Source organism: Daktulosphaira vitifoliae, unplaced genomic scaffold (genome assembly GCF_025091365.1).
Source record: "Daktulosphaira vitifoliae isolate Bord-2020 unplaced genomic scaffold, ASM2509136v1 Scaffold_3, whole genome shotgun sequence".
Taxonomy (NCBI): domain Eukaryota; kingdom Metazoa; phylum Arthropoda; class Insecta; order Hemiptera; family Phylloxeridae; genus Daktulosphaira; species Daktulosphaira vitifoliae.
This window is the reverse complement of record NW_026099574.1, coordinates 16083280-16104085: the sequence shown is the minus strand read 5'-3', so window position 1 is coordinate 16104085 and position 20806 is coordinate 16083280. Positions and strand designations below refer to the sequence as shown.

The window sequence follows — 20806 nt, the reverse complement described above, 5'->3', positions numbered from 1 at the left end:
TCATTTCAATGCATGAAATTTAATAAAAAAAAATTGTGTATAGAAATAATAAAAATAGACTATTCTGGCTGATTGATTAAAAAAAAATGAGTCATAGTAACCGTTTGTATATTTATTAATAATGACGATTTTCACTTCAAAATCAGTTTTCGGCATAATTAGAATCCAGAATCAGAATAATAATCGAATCAGGAATCATTAATAGTATTGTAAAGTAATAATCAAAAATTATTGATCAAAAATGGCTAAATTTATAACAAGTATAATTAGAAGTGTCAAGAAGAAATTTGAAATAAGAAAAAATATTAAGGGTAATATTTTGTACTTTCAATCAACAAATGTCTGTTATGAAAGTATGACGTTCCATCGTCTTAATCGCACATGAAACGATATAGGAGGCGAAAAGACTAGTGCTAGTAAATACTAATTTCCAGTCAATTTGCATGAAAATTATATAATTAAGAATATAAATAAGTGTTTTTATAATAAATTCTAATTATTTATTTATTTATAAAAATATATACGCCTAGTAGGTAAAGAGTATAAATAATGTAACATTAAACAGAAATACAATAATAATTTTTAAGACCCCATTTAAGCACGTATATTATAAAATACAAAATTGGACTCATTCAATTTATTTCCCATAGATTTATTGAACGATTCAATGAAGCATTCATACTATAACAAAATGAAGGACCATAAAAAACTTTGAGCTTCGTAAATTTTGTCTCGGAACATGAGACAGTATCAATAAGAGAATTTATCTTATTAACTAACAAACTAAAGAGCCACATGACATCTAGATATTTCCTCTTAGTTTCAAGAGATTCGATAATAGAACATTTCATTTCTCAATCAAAATAAATTCATTAAAATGGTGTATTAGATTTCAACTTCATATAAATTTAATATATTTTTAAAGATGTCTATATTACTTTGTTGACAAATAGCTATGAAATTCTATAAAATCAACATTAATAATAGTGTTTCTGAAGAATCATGTTTTTCTATTATACCGAGTTGTATTAATTTATGCGATACAACTGTCTAAATATGTGTGTCGAAGAAATATTATAAAAAACATTTTTACTTCAATACCAAAACAATTTGAATGACACTAAATTCTCTTCCTTTTCAAGTTGAAATTTAAAAGGTATGTACAAAAAAAATAATTAAAACAGAATACTATGAATTGATATTTATGTGTGTGTATAAATTTAGTTTAGAAAATCTTAATATTTCATTTGTATAATTAATTTATAAAATTGGAATATAACAATCATAACAATATATTAACAAAAAATAGTTTAATTTTCTAATTTCTAGTTTTCATTTATGATTCGAAATTTTCAATAAATTTTACTACTTAAGTTTAATATTTACTGAACTAATTTTAGTCGTTTCATTTCGTGGTTACCCACAATTTTTACATTATTTATAAATTTTTTTTTTTTATTTAAAAATTTACAATCTGTACAATTTAGAGTACTATAAGTATATGTATTAGTATAATACAAAAACGAGATACATTTGAGAAAGAAACAACTCATTAGTGGTACATAAGTTTTATAATATAACATTTTGGCCAATTTACCAGTAAGTCACCACACCACTGTCTCTTTAGACGTCATCTAGAATTGCCTGGTATAGTGTTATTATACATGTTATTGAAAGTACAATTTAGATGATTTTCTAATCTATTATGAAAACGTCAATAAAATTTCATGTGTTACATTTTTTATATGGAGGTCTTTATGTAAATTATAGTTCGATATATAATAATGGGGGAGTTAGTACTTTTTCTAAGAGTTCTGGAATTGTTGAATTTTGTTAGTAATAAATTTCTTTGCAGTACCCAATAATTGGAGCCTATATGTCTATATTTCTTTTATGTGTGATTTATATATTAAGATTTTAGTTTTCAGGTTAGTATGTCGATTATTTATAAAAAACGAGCGTAGCAAGCAAAGGCGTAAGTTTAAAAGAAGTATTTTTTATGAATATAGTTGCTTTGTTAATATTTATCAAAGATTAAACCTAAATATTTCAGTTTAACAAAAGAGGGAATGAGAGTATTATTTAGAGGGATCCCAGGCCAGGTGGAGTGACGTATAGTAAAAATTGTATGTACCAATTTATTCTGACTAGGTTTTATACGTTATTAGCTTCGATGCGAAGCTGAGAAGGTATTGGTTTTACTATGATGTGTTTTTTTTTAATTTTTTTTTTGTGTCTGTTACCACTTTTACACAGCTCTCACCGAACGGATTTCTTTCAACGATACGTCAAAAGATCACAAATCGTATCTAGTCGAAGACATTACCCTCAAAAATTGAAAAAATTTCCCTCGTTCCCCGTAAATAGGGGAAAAAGCCAAAAAAATTACAAATTTAAAAATCACTAATTTTCGAAATTTTTTAAATTTTTTTTACTAAAAACTGCCGTAACTTTTTCAAAAATGAACATATCAATATAATTTTTTTTTATATAGATGCTTGATGTCTTTACTTATCATTTGGTATATTTTTTTTGTAAATCTGACACTTAACCTGCCCACAGGGGGGGATTTAAAATGACAACTTTTTCACAAAAAATTTACTTTTTCAATTAACTTTTGAAAGTGTTCCGGAAGGTCTGACACTTTTTTATGTATCTTATATTAAAGATTTGTATGTATGTAATGTACTTTATTATGGCAAAAAAAAATTTGACCTCTGGACTTGTCTTCATGGTGAAAATGGCTACCGAATGCTATTTTTTTGTGAAAATTTTCGATTTTATAATTTACATTTTTTACTTTATAATGCTATAACTTATTGAAAAGTTTATGGATCCACACAATTTTTTTATGAGAAATAATATTTTTTAATAAACCCTTTTTCATTCGACATACTTTATCTTAATCAGCATATTAATAAGGAACTAGCAGATCATGTAGCTTTTAGAATAATACACCAACTTTTTAAAATTAAACACTATCTAAAGATGTGCATCGAAGCGTTTATTTTTGATAGTGATTTTAATCACTGTCAGATAACATTATACTTGATTCAACTATGCCACGTCACCACTGTGCCGTGACCCCCCTGCGCTGGGTTTTTATTATTCCATTTGGCCATCAGGTTAAGGTGGTTTTGCGAGTTAGGTGAGACAATATCTGGGTTTTCAAGTATTGAGATAATGGTTTTATCATCACCACAGTCAACTACTTATGTGTGCAATGTAGTGGATTGATCTGAAGAAAAAATGTTAAACAGCATACGTAATAAAATCCCCCCTTGGGGAACGCCCGCATTGATTTCTTCAATTTTTGACGTTGCTAAGCCAAACAGTAATTGGAAATAGCGATCAGCTAAATAAGATTTTAATAAAAAATATAATGATGAATAATTAATTTTTTTTAGTTTGTATAATATGCCTTTATATCATACCATGTCAAAGGCGTCATTTATGTCTAGGATTGCACACGTGCAGTTTGTACAGTATAATTTTTGCTCAAAGAAAAAAGAAATGGCATCGACAAGTCTATGAGCTTGAGGGATTGTTTTGTGAAAGGGACGAAAGTGAAATTGTGAGTTAGTCAAAATATTGTGTTTTTACAATTGATGCTAATAAGCGTTTTATTATAAGCTTCTCTAAAACTTCACATAAAAATAATAGTAGACTTATTGGTCTGTAGGAGGAGAGCGCGTAGAGACGTTTGACAAGTTTTGCTATAAGGATGATATTCAAAAATTTCCAAAGGAGAGGAAAATATTCAGTTCTCATGACTGCACAAAATATATTTGTGAGTAGTACTATCCCTATTTTTGCTAAGCATCTAGTAACATCAGCGATTATTAAGTCCAAGTCAGGTGATTTTTTTACTGCGTATTTTTTAATAGTGTATTTAACTCAGTTGTGAATTACTTTACAGGGAGACAAAGTAGCATAGACGCATTTAGAAATTTATAAACATTATTGATATGACCTGGATTAGCTATATCAGAGTGAGGTTTGAATATTTAAGACAAATGTTGTGAGAATATTTTCAGATTTATCTGTATCTGTTAGAGCAAAAGTGTTATCGGGTGTAGTTAATAGAGTTAATGATGTTTTAATATGTAAATTTTTTTTAATTTCATTAGCATTAAATAATTATTTAATATATAATTATATAATCTCTCATTATTATATTATAATATATAATATTATAATATAATAATGAGAGATTTGTTCGAAGGTGAGTTATTTGTCATTTATTTTTTCTAGAAAAATTTAAATAATTTGTGCTTCATTTGCTCATAATAGGTGCACTTTATGTACAACAATTTCATTTTTTTTTTTTTACAATTATCAATATTATTATTATTTATATATTTGACGGTATTATTTATGCCTTTTTAAGTTTCATACAAAAATGTACTTTTATGATTGTGTTTCTTTTTGCATTGAAATTAGTATATTTTATTATATAATAGGAAAGTTAATTAGGAAAATATACTGATTTTTTAGTTGGTTCTAGGTAAACAAAAAAGAAAGGGAGAGGTTGTTTTGTTGACTCGTGGAAGATATTTGTTACTTGCCTAACTTTGAACATAAGTGCACTTAGTTCATATTTGATTATATTTATGTGAGTAGAAGGGTGAATATTGCGAATAACAATTTTTAATGACTTGTCTTCTTTGAGTTGAAACGTATGAATTCAACATTTTCACTTTAAAAAATCGCACAAATGCCCTAAAGTCATCAGGGGTATCAGCTAAATATTCAAACGATTAGTAGCTGATTTGCATAAGAAATTGTTGTCGATTATTTGAGTTCAATTTTTACATAGTTCTATGAAGTCCAAAACACCTTTGTTTGTAATGTTCGTGGGTGGAGGACTGGCTTCATTGATTCAATGTCTTGGTTGATCGGTTATGCAGAATGTACGATGTACTCGTCACAGTAAGCATACAATGTATCCAACGGCACAATTCGGATCTGGTGCTGCTTAGGAAGCATTGATAAGCATTATTAATAATAGGATGGCTTAAATACGCTGAATTGTGCGATAAAGGAATGATCACATAAAATCAAATATTCAAAATATGAAAAAAATTTTGATTAGTATATCTAATATACTATATCCCAAAAATTATTTTTTTAAATAATTTTTACCTTAATTATGATAATTAAGATAGAAAAAAAAGCTATTACTATAATTACAAGGGACACTGCAAATCCAACTCAACCCCACTGCACCTTTAAAGTGTGCGTTATTTTATGCTTTAACTAATAATTTCATTTATGTAATTTTAACATTTATTATAGATGGCAAAAAAAAAATCTACTATGACTTGGATTTTTACGTTTATTCTATATTTTACAAGAAAGACAAATGCAATATCAAATGATATTATTGGTAATTATTTAGTATTTCAATTGAACATATCGAAATATTATATTTGAATAGTTTTTATCATTAAAGGATATACAATAATTCATGTGGTCTTAAATTGCTTATCAAATTATCAACAAAACTAATAAATTAACTCTAAAATAAATTTCAACTATTGTTTAATGATAAAACAGTAGCATTTTTTTTCAATTTTACTGACAGAAAAGTTCTAGTTGACTTAATTAACTAGAAAGGTAATCAAAATGTTTACACTCTATAAACGGTTATCAAACGAACTATCAGTTAACCTATTTATTATTTTTACTAGTAATCACTCATTTTTCTTAACTGATTTTACACTTCAAAAATTTAATCCTAAATCTTAAAAAGATTTGATGAATCAACAATAATTGTATTTGTCATATTAATGATAAATTAGTATAGCTATATACTAATACTTTTGATTAAAACATACGTTGAAATAAAGTTTAGCCTATTTCTCTTTCTCATATTATTGACAGCAATTTAAATTTGATTGATTCAACAAAATTTGGAGGGTTTAGAGTCAATAAGAAATTCATTTTGCATCTTAGCTGTACATATTATATATTATAACATTTGACCCATGTCTCCATGTCTCCATTTATCTATTTTGTTTTTTAATTAGAATGTACTGCACAAATTTCAGCTACAAGTAAGAATAATGTCCATACTTTTCACTATATTCAATAGTTAATTTTAATCTTTGAAAAAAAAATATTATTGATACTAACTATTTTGTAATAATTATAATACAATTTTATAGACGGAATGATAATGAAACTAAATGATGGTAATATTTTTACATCATATTAAAAAAATGATTTTGTTTTAAAGTAAAATGCTCATACATATAAGCGTTGTCCTAGGAAATAAAATTTAAAAAGTTGTAAGTTACACCTTCCTATATTGTTTAAAAATTTAAAAAGATAAATCATAAAAAAATTGGTCAAGATTGATAAACTCTAACACGTTCCATATGAGGGTTAAAATTTGAACCTAAGAGATGATTTTTTAGTTTTTTGTATTTATCTCGAAAAATATCGCTCTTATGTTAAAATTGAATTGAAATTAATTTTTCACCTTAAAATTTTAGACATATCAAGTAGATTTATATTTTTTTTTGCGACTTAATCATTTTTGGATGTAATACCTAAATAATTTACAAACCGTAGATTTATAACAAAATGTTTAAATATATTAACCTGCTATAATACTTTTTGTAATGTTAAAATTAACTTAAATTATTTTTGAATGTTTGTATATAACTTGTTATTATTTGTGTTAGTTTTAATTCTATTATGAATGTCAATTATTATAGAAGTTAATATATTGTTAATCAATTTTTAAGTAAATTTTTAGTGAATCATTTTTTCTAAATAGATTGTAAAATATTTTTAACTAACCAAAAAAAACAATAAAACCTAAAATAAATGTTACCACTTTTTTTGATTATAATTTTAAAGTACAAAAGTTCTATTTTTATTTTAATATAAAAGCGATGTTTTTTTAAACATATACAAATAACTAAAAAACCACTCCTTCGGACCAATTTTCAATCTTCTTGAGGCACCTGTTTCAGTTGACCAATCTTAAATAAAAATTTTAGGACTTTTTTCATATTAAATGAATATAGTAGGAGGTGTATCTATTAATTTTAGTTATATAATTTTTTTCTGTAACATAAGACCCTTAAATGTATAATAATATTTATATTTCATGAAGCATAACAATTCAATGTTTTTATTTGTAGAAGAGATATGTAATTTGCTATCTCCGCACATACAGAAATTGTCATACGGTAATTTAAAAAATAAATAATTTAAATAGAAACCATAATAAAAAAAAACATATATTGTATATGAACAGTGGCGGCTCGTGGTTGCTGGTGGTGGAGATACGACTTTAAATATAATACCGCTAGTCATAGATATAAAAAATTGCCAAATTAAATATAATAAAATAAAACACAATACATATATTATTTTAAAGGTCGCAGTAGAAAATGGAAATGAAAATAATAATAGCGATGATTCTATTATAGAAATCGATAACGACGAGCATACACGTAGTTAATTCTAAAAATAAATTACCCAATATAGTAATATACTAATATATTTTCCCTGTGGATAGACTACTAAGGATACTTTCACGGCCCCTCTGCCAGTCGTAAGAGACGACTAATGAGGTTGCGTCAGGTCGACAGACGGCGTAAAATTATTGTCAAAAAGTATGAGGAGTCCTGAACTTAACTCAGGCGGATTGTGTCCATCTCGGATGTACGCGTATACATCAGTTTCAAGTGGAAGTTTAGGATAAGGGTGGCCGACACCAAGTAGTTGGGATCAAGGGGAGGAAAAAGACTAAGAGTATAATATACTAATATTTTACCGTATGGACGACGCTGCCGGTCGTCCGAACACTACTCGTGTGTACATGCGAACTCGCACTTACTGAGGGAAACAACATTAATGATCGCACTCGACAAATGTATTATAACTATTTTACTATTTAAAAATTTATATTTTTAATAAAAATTTAGTTAATACATTTCCTATATTCTTTTTTTTTTAATAACTGTATTATGTTACTATTTCCTTTTTTTTAAGCAACACTTGCAAAATAATAACAATACTTGTTTCGTACTATGAAATCAAAGCTTTATTTTAGGCAATCGGTATTGTCCTATGCAACTAGATTTTATTCTAGACCTGGCTATATTAGGTTAGAATATATTTTTAAGACTATGCATATTAGGTAGCTAATCACGTTGCTAATGTATTTTATCTAATGAAAATTGCGCCGGCAAACAATGCAAATAGAAAATGTCTAGATCCACAATTCTGATCATTCATTTCTTCAATCATTAATTAAATTTTCAATAATACTTCTTTAATTATTTAACTCTCTACATTAACAGTGCAGTGGCTATCCTTCATAAATTGTCATTTTAATTATACTTTAAGACATGTATACTATCCATTTTATATTCATCTCACACAATAGTCATAAATATGTTAACTACATTAACTTCACTAAAGATGTTTTTCTTTCATACGAGAATGATTATACTACACTTATAAACACTTTTTATTTTATGTAAAAAAAGAGAATATATGTCAATTCTATTTTAAAATGAATTGTATTTTATAAGCCTTGTTAAGACTGATAATGAGTTGTTGGGGGAAGCAAAACTTATAGAAAGATGAAAAATCCCTCCAATTTATATAGGTTTTGTAGCAATTTTATATCTTATACAGTGTGCATAAGTTATTATATAAGAAATTATACATACACATAAGTTAAAAATAATATGTAGGGCGCGCATTTGGTTCTTCCCAAGTTCAGTTGGAGTATCACTAGTCAACATAATCCCAAGAACTATGAAGCCGCTAAAGAGATTGCCTCCTGACTTGTAATTACGGTTCAGTTAAAAAGTATGAGACTAAGGGATAACTACTAGCCAGCCACCAGCACAACTGCTTTTACTGTTTACCAACCAAAAGACAAAATCTCTGACCTTAACTCTAGTCACACAATAATGTTAATAATAACAATAAAATTATGAATTTTATAAAAATTTGTATTTTTAAAAAAAATTTAGAATTAAGAATATACAATTATTTTTCTTCTTTTAATGACTTTTAGTAGTGGGGCGATCGTTCCGTCGTCCAAATCACGAGCCACCTCTGTATAATATTGTACATCACATGTGTATTATATAAAACATACAAATAGTGTTTTATAAAAAAAACAATCATATATAATGATAAGAAAAAAGTTTAATTTCTACAATCACGTAAATTAACATACGAAATCATTAAACATATTATTTTAAAATTTATGAGTTATTAATTGATAAAGCATTTAGATATCGTGTTTATAATTTCCATTTTACCGTTTAAAAATTTAATGTGTACATTTTTGTAGTTTTGTAAAACTACCTTAAGCTTACCTAACTGCCGAAAGGAAATAAACGTATTTTTATATATTTTTTTAAACACTAGAACAAATATACCAGATAATTTTTCATATTCCCTGGAAAATTAGTAAAAGTGGATATGTTACTTTTAAAATAGGCGATTTATTTGTGTCGTTGACTTGATTCAGTGACATAGCATTTCTTAAAGAGACTTCCTCGTCTTCGTTGAAAAAAGTTAATGTATCCATGTTTTGATATTTTTTTGCCTATCAGTTAATTATGAAAATAAATATTTCAGTCACTAGGGGAAATGATCTTTGCTGCCGTTTAGCTACGTCAATTACTTGTATTCTTATAATAATTATTATAAATTATAATTAATAAGTATTATTGTTATTATGTTAAGTTTCAATTACTAGTCTATTATATCACATAAAGATTAAAATTACTATATTTTTAAGAGATTTATCCCCTTATAGAACATAGGGTATTACTAACTTCTGAAAAGAAAAATTTGTTTTAAATATTCACTTTTAACTCTATCACCATGTAATTGTAAAAAAATTATACGTTTTTGAAGATCATGTGAGAATAATAATACATAGTCAATTTATTTATTAATGCATGAGTACTTATTTAAATATATATATTTTTTTATAATAATCTTAGATAATATATAAATTACAAGTAATTTAAAAATCAAATACTTATTATAATATTAAATAGTATTTATTTTTATACCTTATAGAAGAATTAGAAAATACTTTTTTGCTTCCGGGTAAACTAATATATTATTTTCAATATATGAATATAGGAATTGAATTCTAATATTCATTATTATTTTACTCTTTTAGATTTTTTAAATGAAGAATTATCTGAATATGGTAAAAAATAATTTTTTTTTTGTCTTTTTGAAGTTTTATGTTATTTATTTTACTATGCTAATCAGTGATGTGATGTTATTAAATTATTTACAAAATTACAAATAAATGGTCTCGTATATCTATATAAATTTAAAAAGTTACGGTATTTTGTTAATTTTTTTCTTAATAGAAAAGCCATTTACATTCATAATTTTTTTTATGTAAACTATCATCTTTAAATTTAATGAACAAATTATTAAAAACTATATATATATATATATTTATAAGAAATATAAAACCTTAAAATTTGAGATATAAATTAACATTAAGTCTTAAGATTTGTTAAAGTTTATTTTATTACCTGTTAAATGTGACAAACAATTTTTCAAAAATTTTAGTTGACGTAAGCCGTTATCATAAAGAGTATTTAATGAAAATTTTCTTTCACTTTTCTTATTTTTAAGAAAATTAATAAAAAATAATAATTATCAATTATTTAACATATATGATTAATAAGTAAGTTTTGATATCAGTGAATTTTTGATTATTATTAAAGACATATATCATTTATCGTTAAAATTAATGTTATATTTTAGAAAAATATATTTCCATTATAAAAGATAAACAATTGCTTCTTGAAAATGGAATCCGTTCTCAACTAAGGGGTAATTTTTATACTATTTTTTTTTTAACAATTGTAAAAGAATTTTTAGTTATCAATAAATGTTTTTAACTATTATTAGTATGTAATACAATATATCGATTTGTTAAACATACAGAGTGTTCTGCAAGTAAAGAAACAGGTAAATTGTAAAAACAATGAAAACACTAGAACCCCGTTTCCTTACTTACTGAACATTCTGAACACCTATAGAACATTTTCAAATGTGTCCATATAGGAGTCTGATATATTCATTTAAAAAAAAAGAGAAATTTTTATACAAAAAGTTCACTTTTGATAATGTTCCAATAATACTCCAAGCTATAAACATAATATAAATTAAAGCTCATATTGCGAACTATAATTTGAAAAAAAAAAATGTCCTAGTACCTCATCTTCTATTTAAACATTTTTACTGCAGTTAAAAAACATGCTATTTTTGTGTTGAAATTTTTTTTTTCATATTTTATTTTTCCAATAAATAGGCATAACCTTTTGAAAAATTTATTTATCAATATAATTTTTTTTGTGTCTTGTACATACATATCCTTTTTAACACGCTTATATTAGTTTCACCTGTATGTATGTATGTATGTTTGTAACTCTCCAAACGCCACACGTTATCGCATATTCTGTCGTCTAGACTAGACTGTCATAACGCATTCACCCCACACCACTCCTCTCTCACCACACGACGACAACACTATTCCTATAACAATTTATTTTTAGTTATCGTACCCGTACACACGTGCGTGTCATCAATAGTATATATATATAAACAAATTTTTATTTTGACTGACCAATATCATCCGCGTGTCATACGGCTTACGTATATATTCCTACTGCCGTTTATACCTCAGGTATAACGTTAGTCCCACCCATACATACATACAGATGAAACTAATATAAGCGTGTTAATAAATATAGTTTAAAAAAACTAAAAAAACACGCTTTTAAAGCACATCGAACTAAAAAGTTAAAAATAATTTTTAAAATAAACTTAAAATAATTATGAATAAAAAATACTAGTATTAATGTGATAAAAGCGTGGGTGCTTTGTGCCATATTTTTCGTATATTGAGTGCCCGACGCTTTTATCACATTAATACTAGTATTTTTTATTCATAATTATTTTAAGTTTATTTTAAAAATTATTTTTAACTTTTTAGTTCGATGTGCTTTAAAAGCGTGTTTTTTTAGTTTTTTTAAACTATATTTATTAACACGNAACTATATTTTTATCCAACATACTTTCTATTTTAATGTAATGTCCTGTATAAATGGCAGAATAAAGTAATCAATTTTCATAAATATTATGTTAATGAAATATACATTGAATGATTTATAAGTATACTACGTGAATTTATAATATTATTTTTAATATTTATTATAGTTATTAAACATAGTAAAAAATTGAAGTTCAATAATTTAGTATAGTATATTTTACGGAGAAATTATAAAAAGTTATTAAATTATTGAATTAGTGATTATTAAAATATGATTATATAAAATAGTGATTATTTTAATATTATCCACTCGATTCCTCTTAAAATCATAATTATGTCAAGTAAATTATTTTTGATTATTTTTAGTTTCATTTAATTCTAATTTATCTATTTAACTCTATTTGAATCGAAGTGTTTTTTATGATAGTGATTTTAATAACTAGTATTAAATATCTATTATAATATTAAATAGTATTTCATTTTATATCTTACAGAAAAATATAAAAAATCTTTTGCGCTACGAGGTAAACAAAACTTTTTTTTTATTTATGATTGTAGGAATTGATTTCTAATGTTGATTATTATTTTACTCTTTTAGATTTTTTGGATAAAAATTTATCTGAATATGGTAAAAAATCATTTATTTTTTTGTTTGAAGTTCTATGTTATTTATCTTACTATGTTTATCACTCATGTGTTATTTGATACTATGATAAAGATTAGGTAACACATTTTTTTAAATTATTTACAAAATTACTAATTATTTCATATATTTGAATAAAATTAAAAAATTTACCGTATTTATTAATTAAAAATCACAATACATAGACAATTTATTTACATAATAGATCAATAATTTTTTTTTTTTTTTTTACATGATTATAAGTTGTACATTAATTAAAGTTATAAGTTAACAATCAAATGATTTAAAATATATACACATATTTATAATTAAATTTTATACAATAATATTATAATTTACATTAAATTTGTAAGTCTTGCAGTTTCATAGAATCTGTAAATGGCATCCGTGTTTGCTTCGCCCAGAGCTTCCTCCATGTAGTTGGGGTGGCCTAGAATACTCCGTTCCTCCTTGTATGTGGGACAGTGGAGTTTTAAGTGTTCAATGGTCAATGGTACTTCACATGAAGAGCAATACGGTTGTTCCTCTTTGTTGAAAATGTACGAGTGTGTGAGTCTTGTATGCCCTATTCTGACTTTGTTGATAAGGATATCTACTATGTGAGCTGGGTTGATAGGCGAACGCCATTTTTGGACAGTTTTTTTAATGTTTTTTAATTTGTTGTTGGTAGTACCATCCCATTGGATTTGCCACTGTTGAACGGAAATTCGGTTAATTATTTTTAGAATATCTTTATATGGTAGTGACATTATTTTTGACGAAAGAGTAGAAGATATGGCTTGGTTAGCCAATGTGTCAATTTTTTCATTACCATTATTTCCAATATGTGATAGAACCCACATAAATTCAAAAGTTTTATCAGAGTTAGTAATGATGTTGCATATTTGGAGGGATAGTTCATTTGACGGGTTATTTGATCCATTCTCTGTTTTTGTATAATCAGAAAATACATTGTCGAGTTTAACTTGTGTTGTGCTGTCTGTAAGAAAGTTATATAAGAACATTAACATATGGCTATTTATGGACCAGCTAGATAGGATATTGATAACTCTATTTTTCCAGACCATATCATATGCTTTTTCCAGGTCAAAAGACACAAGGATAGTATGGTTTTCTTTTTTTCATGGATTCGAATATGTCTGTGTGCAGAGTAGCTAAAACATCTAATGTTGAATGTTTTTGTCGAAAGCCATATTGTTGTTTGATAAATTTATGATTCATTTCAAGATACAAAACTAGGCGTCTGTTTACAATTTTTTCAAGTAGTTTGCAAAGTGTACAAGTGAGAGATATTGGTCGGTAGCGAGTAATGTAAAATTTATTTTTTTCAGGCTTTAAAATTGTTTTCACAATTTCTTCACGCCATTTACTTGGATTTTATACATACATACCATATGTCCAGATAAGGTTATAGATTTCAAGGATCTGGTTAAGTGCATATTCTGATAGGTTTTTGATGAAGGCATACGGTATATCATCAGGTCCAGGACTTTTACTTGAGCATTTAGTTAATTTATAATGTAGTTCTTTAATTGTATGAGGGAGGTTGTACTCATAATCATTATTGTGAATATATACATTTATGTCGAAGGATTCGTCTTTGATGTTTTTGTGGGTGATAAAATTATTTTCGAAGTTTGAGTTGCTACTGTTATTTTGTAAATATGTAGCGAATGTTTGCGCAATTTCGTAAGTCGATGATTGTTCAAATTGTTTATCTCCGTGTTCATAGTACAGTGTTTTGGGTATTTGTTGGTATTTTATTCCTTTAAATGCTTTGATTTTATTCCATACAGTAGTTGAGTGAGATTGGTTGTTTATAGATGAAGTGAATTTATGTCAGGAGCTAGTTTTGCATTTTTTTAGGATGTATTTTGATTCTGCTCGTGCTTTTTTTAAAAGAATATGGTCGGTTAGCAATTTAGTTTTCTTATGTATAGGTTCAGATCTTTTTTATATTTTTTAATGACAAGTTTACATTTCTCATTCCACCAAGGAACTATTTTTTTATTAATTGGTCGGTTGGACTTTCCTATAGCAATGTTGGCTGATTCGACAATGGCATTTGAGAGTTTTGCTACAAGGTTGTCAATTTTATTTTGGTCTATGTTCAGAGAGAAGATATTAGGGACGTCAGGTTCTAGATATTGTAAGGTATGATCTACTAAGGAGGTGTAGAGTTCCCAATTGGCGTTTTTAAGTTTCCATTTATTTATTGGTTCAGGTTGGGGAGCTTGTCCAAATAATTTTAGAAGTATTGGCCAATGATCACTTTCATTATAAGATGTTAATGTATCCCATTCTATGTCAGGGGCAATAGTCGATGTAGCTATAGTGAGGTCAATTGCAGAAAGATTCCCATTAATGGGATTTTGTCTTGTAGGGTTGCCATTATTCAGGAGTATTAGGTTAGGGTCTTCAAGAAAGTGTTCCATTGTTTTACCACAATTGTCAGTGTATATAGAGCCCCACATTGTGTTTCGACTGTTAAAATCTCCTACAATTATAAAGGGCCTAGGTAATTGGGTTGTTATTTGAATTAAGTCTTGTTGTGTAAATGGGGTACTATCTGGTAGGTATATATTACATATGCTTAGTTGTTTGTGAAGTTTTACAGTGATTGCTACAGCTTCTAGGTTTGTATCTAAATTGATTTCTTTACTTTCTATATCATCTTTAATAAAAATAGCTACGCCTCCACTTGCTCTGCCGGGGTTAAATCTGTTTTTGAAATAGCCATTGTAGTTTTTAATGTGGCTAGCTTGAGTAAATTTTAGGTTTGTTTCTTGGAAACATAGTATATTTGGATTAAAATCAGAAATAATTCGTTGTATGTCTACATGGCATTTATAAAATCCATTTATATTCCATTGTATTATGCTCATGTTATTGGTGTTTTAATTTGTTTAAATCTTTATTTGTTTTGTAAGTGTCTTTGTTCTAGATTTTGTTTTGTGGGGGTATTTTATTTATTTTACGATGTTATTGTGCGTTTTTATATTCTTGGGTTGGTTGTACTTGGAAAAGTAGATTAAATAATTTGGTTAATTTGGATTTTATTGATCTATCATTGATATAAGGCCGAACTTTTCTATAACTTCTATTATTGTGGGTATATTGGATCCAATTTCATAATATATTGTATTTATATTATTATACTTATTACTGAAGTTTTCAACCAAGTATTTGAATTGTAGATACGTTATTTCGCTACTGTTATTGTTGCTTGAAAAAAAAAGGTTCAGATAGTTTTAATGCACTGTCAATGTTTTTATCGTCTAGTTGTGTTGATGAATTGGAGCGTGAGAGTACTTTAGTTTTTGTTTTATTTGGTTGTAGTATAGTGGGAGATTGCGGTGTTGTTTGAGATGATGTGTCCGATAGTGGCCTTTTCGTTAAATCTAGGAGAGGGTCATCTGAATTATCATTTTTATTTTCGTTGTTAATTGATTTTTATTTTTGGTTATTATCAATATTAGTATTATATTGTTGTGTTTTAGATTGCGCCCTTTCTTTGTAAGCGATATATTTAGAGAGGGCCGTCTTGTCAAGTGTTGGATATTCGGTAAGGTCCGCCCAATCAATCCGATTGTTTGCAAGATCTACGTCCATCTGTGGGCTGCCGGGAGGCCGGATGTTCTCTAAGATATCAGCGTTATCGTCTATGGGTGACATTAGTTGTTCTATTGGTTCATTGTATTATTTAGGTTCTTGGTTCAAGCTATTTGTGTTATTTTTACATGACATTGATTTACACATGAAGCAGGTAATTTTATCGTCTGTAAAAAAAATTCTGAATTGGGTTTCATTTAATTAAATTAGAAGTGTTCCTGGTAGTTACGGAACATCATCGTGTTTAATAAAAATTTGGCGACGATAGCTTAATATATGTTCATATCCCGATTCTTTAATTCCTGCTTTTAAATAATTAATTTCCGATATAGGTGATATTTTGATATTAGTTAATGCATTTATTATTACTTAATTAGGGGTGGAGGGGCATACGTTTGAAATGATTATTCGTTTGACTGGGTTGAGTAGTTTGCGAATAGGTATTTCGTGTTTTATTAATTTTTTTGTTTTTTCTAATAAGGTGTTTAATATTTTTTCGCTTGCAAAAAAAATGGCCCATTGATATCTTAGAAACAAATATGATATTAGAAGGTGAGATTATCTGGCCAATAGCGATAATGTAGTCTTTTAGTAATAGTCCGTCAATCGGATGTAATACAATAGCTTGTTCTCTTCTGGGTACGTTTGACGTTGCTAAGGCGACGTTCAAATTATTATTGTTATTAGATAATATGGGCTGTTTATCTTGAGTAGTTTGTGAAGATGAATAGGTCGCGGTTTTAGTGGAGGAAGAGGTGGTACTTGGTATTTGTGTTGTGGAAGCGGCTGAGCGCGGAGAATCGTGCAAACCGGTTTGATCTACATTAGTTGAGTGGGAAGTTGGAATATTGATTTTAGAATTTATTAATGTTTTTGGTTCGTTTAATGCATTAGAAGTTTTAGGACTGTTAGTGTTTCTTTTGTTTGTAGTTTGATTTGTTAGGGGGGCTCTGTTTAAGAGCAATTTTTTGGGCTGAGAGCCCAGTTTGTTAAGATTCATTTGGTAGTTAAGTTGGTTTTAAACGAAAAAAGCCATACTACCTGTTAGCGTACGTAAAGATAATATGCTATCGGGAGCTTGAAAAGCGATAACGTGATAATGAACACACGTGTTGCACTGTCGGGTATGGAACACGTACTGAGATCAATAATTATTTTAATACTTTTTACATATTAATCTTAGATAATACACAAAATACAAGTAATTTAAAGATCAAGTACCTATTATAATATTAAATAGTATTTGTTTTTATACCTTATAGAAGAACTAGAAAACACTTCTTGGATTCAGGGTAAAAAACATTTTTCATAATTTTTAAATTTAAGATTTGAACTATTATCTTGATTATTATTTTTATATAGTAGATTTAAATTAGATAATTATTATAAGTGTTAATAATGTTAGATTTGGAAATTGTCAAATGTTATAATATTAAATAGTATTTGTTTTTATATCTTATAGACAATTTAGAAAAGACTTCTTGGATTTTGGGTAAACAATTTATGAGTAGAAATTAAACTCTAATCGTGATTATTATTTTACTTGTGTAGATTTAATTTAGATAATAATTTATAAGACTTATAATAATAATAAGCACTAAAAGATAAATTTGACAAATATTAAAAATTAATATCCTCTAATTTTCTATTGATTATATTTTTAATTTAGATTTCACACCGACTGTTATAGATATAGAATGTATGTATAAAAATTAAATATATTAAATTACATCAGATTTCTGTGTAGAATCTGTTTTAATTATTAAATTTTTTTTTTAATAATAATACATCTCATTTTATTCGTTTTTTTTAAATATTCATTTTTCTTAAAAACTTAAAAATTATTTATTTTTTATACATTTTTTCAATAACTTCTTCAAATTAATTAAAATATAAATTTTACATAGTGGTGTAATTAACTAAAAAAATGTTGACAAAATTCATCAGAATTTATAAAGTAACAGCTTCAATTTTATACTGACCTACTTGAGATTATCACTTTGGGGCTCCTTAAAATCAAGTTGTACTACTGGGTCTAGATGATCTTATACTAGGTCGATAAATTAATTAGAATTATAATAAATTTATGTATATTAATATTATGTGAATTGTATTAACTTTGTATCATAAATATTGTTTAAAAATTTACCTCAACTTTAGACGAACAAAACAACAATTTTAAATTATGTTCATACGAACATGCAAGAAATGTTCGTTATAGTCAAATTCTAATTCCATCATTTCAAAAAATATATGCTGACAAATCAGGTAATTAAAAATTTCATGACACTCTTTATAACATAAGAGAGATGGTAATATAAAATTAATGTTGCTCAAATTCCTTTCATAAAAGAATCTGTCCAGTTCTTTCTTCATTTGAAAAAAGAAATAGGTCCTTTACAAATGTCTTAAAAAATAAATAAATTAGTATAGTTAATCTATGTTATTTTGTTTCCATTTATTTTTTGCGTATATTTGGTATACATGCTATTAAAAAGAGTTCCGTAAGCAGTTTTTGGGGATTTGTTACTCCCTTTAATCACAGTAAAAAAAAATTAAAAATGTTGGCTCATATAATATAATAGTAAAAATATATAAGATAATAGTATATAGACCCTATATAATATAATAATAAAAATAAAAATGTTTAAATAGTCTTTTATGATAAGGTAAATTTAGAATACTGCTATAATTCCTCAATACGATCACTAAGCATTGTTTAAGCTGGTGTACACTTGTTATCTTTACTCTACAGAGAGATTGTTTTAACATTAGTTAATCGATTTATCTTAAAATTATAATTATCTTAAGAAAATTACTTTTTGGTGTTTTTTAGTTTCACGTGTTTCTTAATTTATTAATATTTATGTATTAATTTTTCTATTGCATCTTTCTAAGGGTGTCAATATTTTTGTTTTAATGACAACATGCATATTGAACAAATTTGTAAGATAAAATATTATCTAATTAAGAAAAAGGCTGGTCAATAACAGCATTCGAATTAGTACTTTGACTGTTATTAATATTTTAAAATATAATGTGGAGGAAGAGCATAGCAGAGTAATACTTAATGATAAAATTAATAAAATCCACATTACACCTACACTCTATATTTTAAAATAGCTGTAGCATCCAACATAATATCTCTTATGTTATCATCGACCAGTCATTTTCTTAATAAGATCATTTTCTATTTTATAACCTACTTGAATATGTATGTTGTCGTTTAAAAAATAAAGTTGATATTCTTTAGAATGTACGGGATTATTTAAACAATTAAATTATAATTGAAAAATGAGAATTAAATGAAACAAAAATTATCAAAAATAATTTTCTTGGCATAAATATGATTTTATAAGAAGTTCAGTGTCTAATATTAAAAAAAAATATTATTACGATACAAATTATAGTAACAATATAAGTACTATTTTGCAAAATATCATTTCACATTTTTATTCTTTTTCGATTTTGTAATGGAACTCGTTCTGACATTTTTTTTTTTCAATAAAGAAATCAATTACAGGAACTATTTAATTTCAAATACATTTTATTTTAACACTCTATTAAGTCTACAAGGTCAAAGGGCTTATTTTTTTTTTTTTGTCATTCATTATTATTAAGTTGATACTCAGTTTCTTGTATTTATATTTATAGTAAAATCGTAATTATAAGTAATAATGTTTTTCGTTTAGATAACATGAAAATGTGTTTAAATGATGATGGATTTTTTTGTAAAATTGTTGGTTTGGTTGAAAGAATAAATAATGACAATATCGTTAATCAAAAAGTTGAATGCATTGAAAATCAATGTATAGTTGAAACAACGGATAAAGCAAATAACATACGTAAAAATATTTTCAAAGAAAAAGTAGTCAATAAACAAAAAAACATTGTGACAGTACAAAATCATAAGGAAAGATGTGTTTTTTATTAATTCAGCTTTTCCATAAAATATAACTATTGATTGAAGTAATAATTTTTTTTTTTAATTCACGAGAGATAAAATATTTAACTTGTATTCAGAAAGTATAATCATATATTTTTAATTCAACTATTGATGTATTGTTCTATTTCTAATTTTAAATTATAAAAATGTTTTTAATGCATTTCTTTATGTCATATATAGATAATCCATACATATAAAAATAAAATAAATACATACACAAATGTGTTTTAGAATAATTAGAATCACATATAAGGAGGGGATCACAAGGTTCACATACCTTGACATCAAGGTGGTAATGGAGAAATCACAACATGAATTATAAAGTTAAATACCTCATAAAAGTTCAAACAAAATTAGGTGATCCAGAAAAAAATGTTTTTGACGAGTAAATTAAAGAGTCATTGTTGGCGGCAGAATTAAGTACCCTAGATACCACAATTCCTAATTGTGGCCCTAAGTATAATATATTTATAATGAAACAAAAATATATTATTATTTAATTTTATATAAATTTAATCTACAATCAATA

General features: G+C 26.3%; 1 protein-coding gene across 6 annotated transcripts; it reads left to right on the top strand.

Annotated features, from left to right (window-relative positions):
• The first annotated feature begins 1018 nt into the window (after window positions 1-1018).
• LOC126901071 (uncharacterized) lies at window positions 1019-20506 on the top strand. 6 transcript variants are annotated; one of them, XM_050677275.1, is made up of 16 exons: window positions 1019-1156; window positions 5299-5389; window positions 6033-6059; window positions 6171-6197; window positions 7158-7205; window positions 10075-10104; window positions 10181-10210; window positions 10786-10854; window positions 10963-10992; window positions 12571-12600; window positions 12675-12704; window positions 17594-17623; window positions 17794-17823; window positions 18001-18030; window positions 18492-18599; window positions 20024-20505. In XM_050677275.1, the coding sequence occupies exons 2-16, from the start codon at window positions 5299-5301 to the stop codon at window positions 20263-20265; spliced, it is 852 nt and encodes a 283-aa protein (XP_050533232.1). In that variant the 5' UTR covers window positions 1019-1156; the 3' UTR covers window positions 20266-20505. The 6 variants fall into 6 exon arrangements, with proteins under 6 accessions (XP_050533232.1, XP_050533233.1, XP_050533230.1 ...); XM_050677276.1 differs by lacking the exon at window positions 1019-1156 and adding an exon at window positions 1922-1975 and having other exon boundaries at window positions 20024-20506; XM_050677273.1 differs by lacking the exon at window positions 1019-1156 and adding an exon at window positions 3755-3790 and having other exon boundaries at window positions 10969-10992; window positions 20024-20506.
• Window positions 20507-20806: the final 300 nt, after the last annotated feature.

Coding starts and splice junctions, on each gene's coding strand:
- LOC126901071 (XM_050677272.1), top strand. CDS start 3,770: ATGACTGCACAAAATATATTT. Junction 10,105..10,180: donor AAATACTTTTTTGCTTCCGG/GTAAACTAATAT, acceptor TTACTCTTTTAG/ATTTTTTAAATGAAGAATTA. Junction 17,824..18,000: donor AAAGACTTCTTGGATTTTGG/GTAAACAATTTA, acceptor TTTTTAATTTAG/ATTTCACACCGACTGTTATA.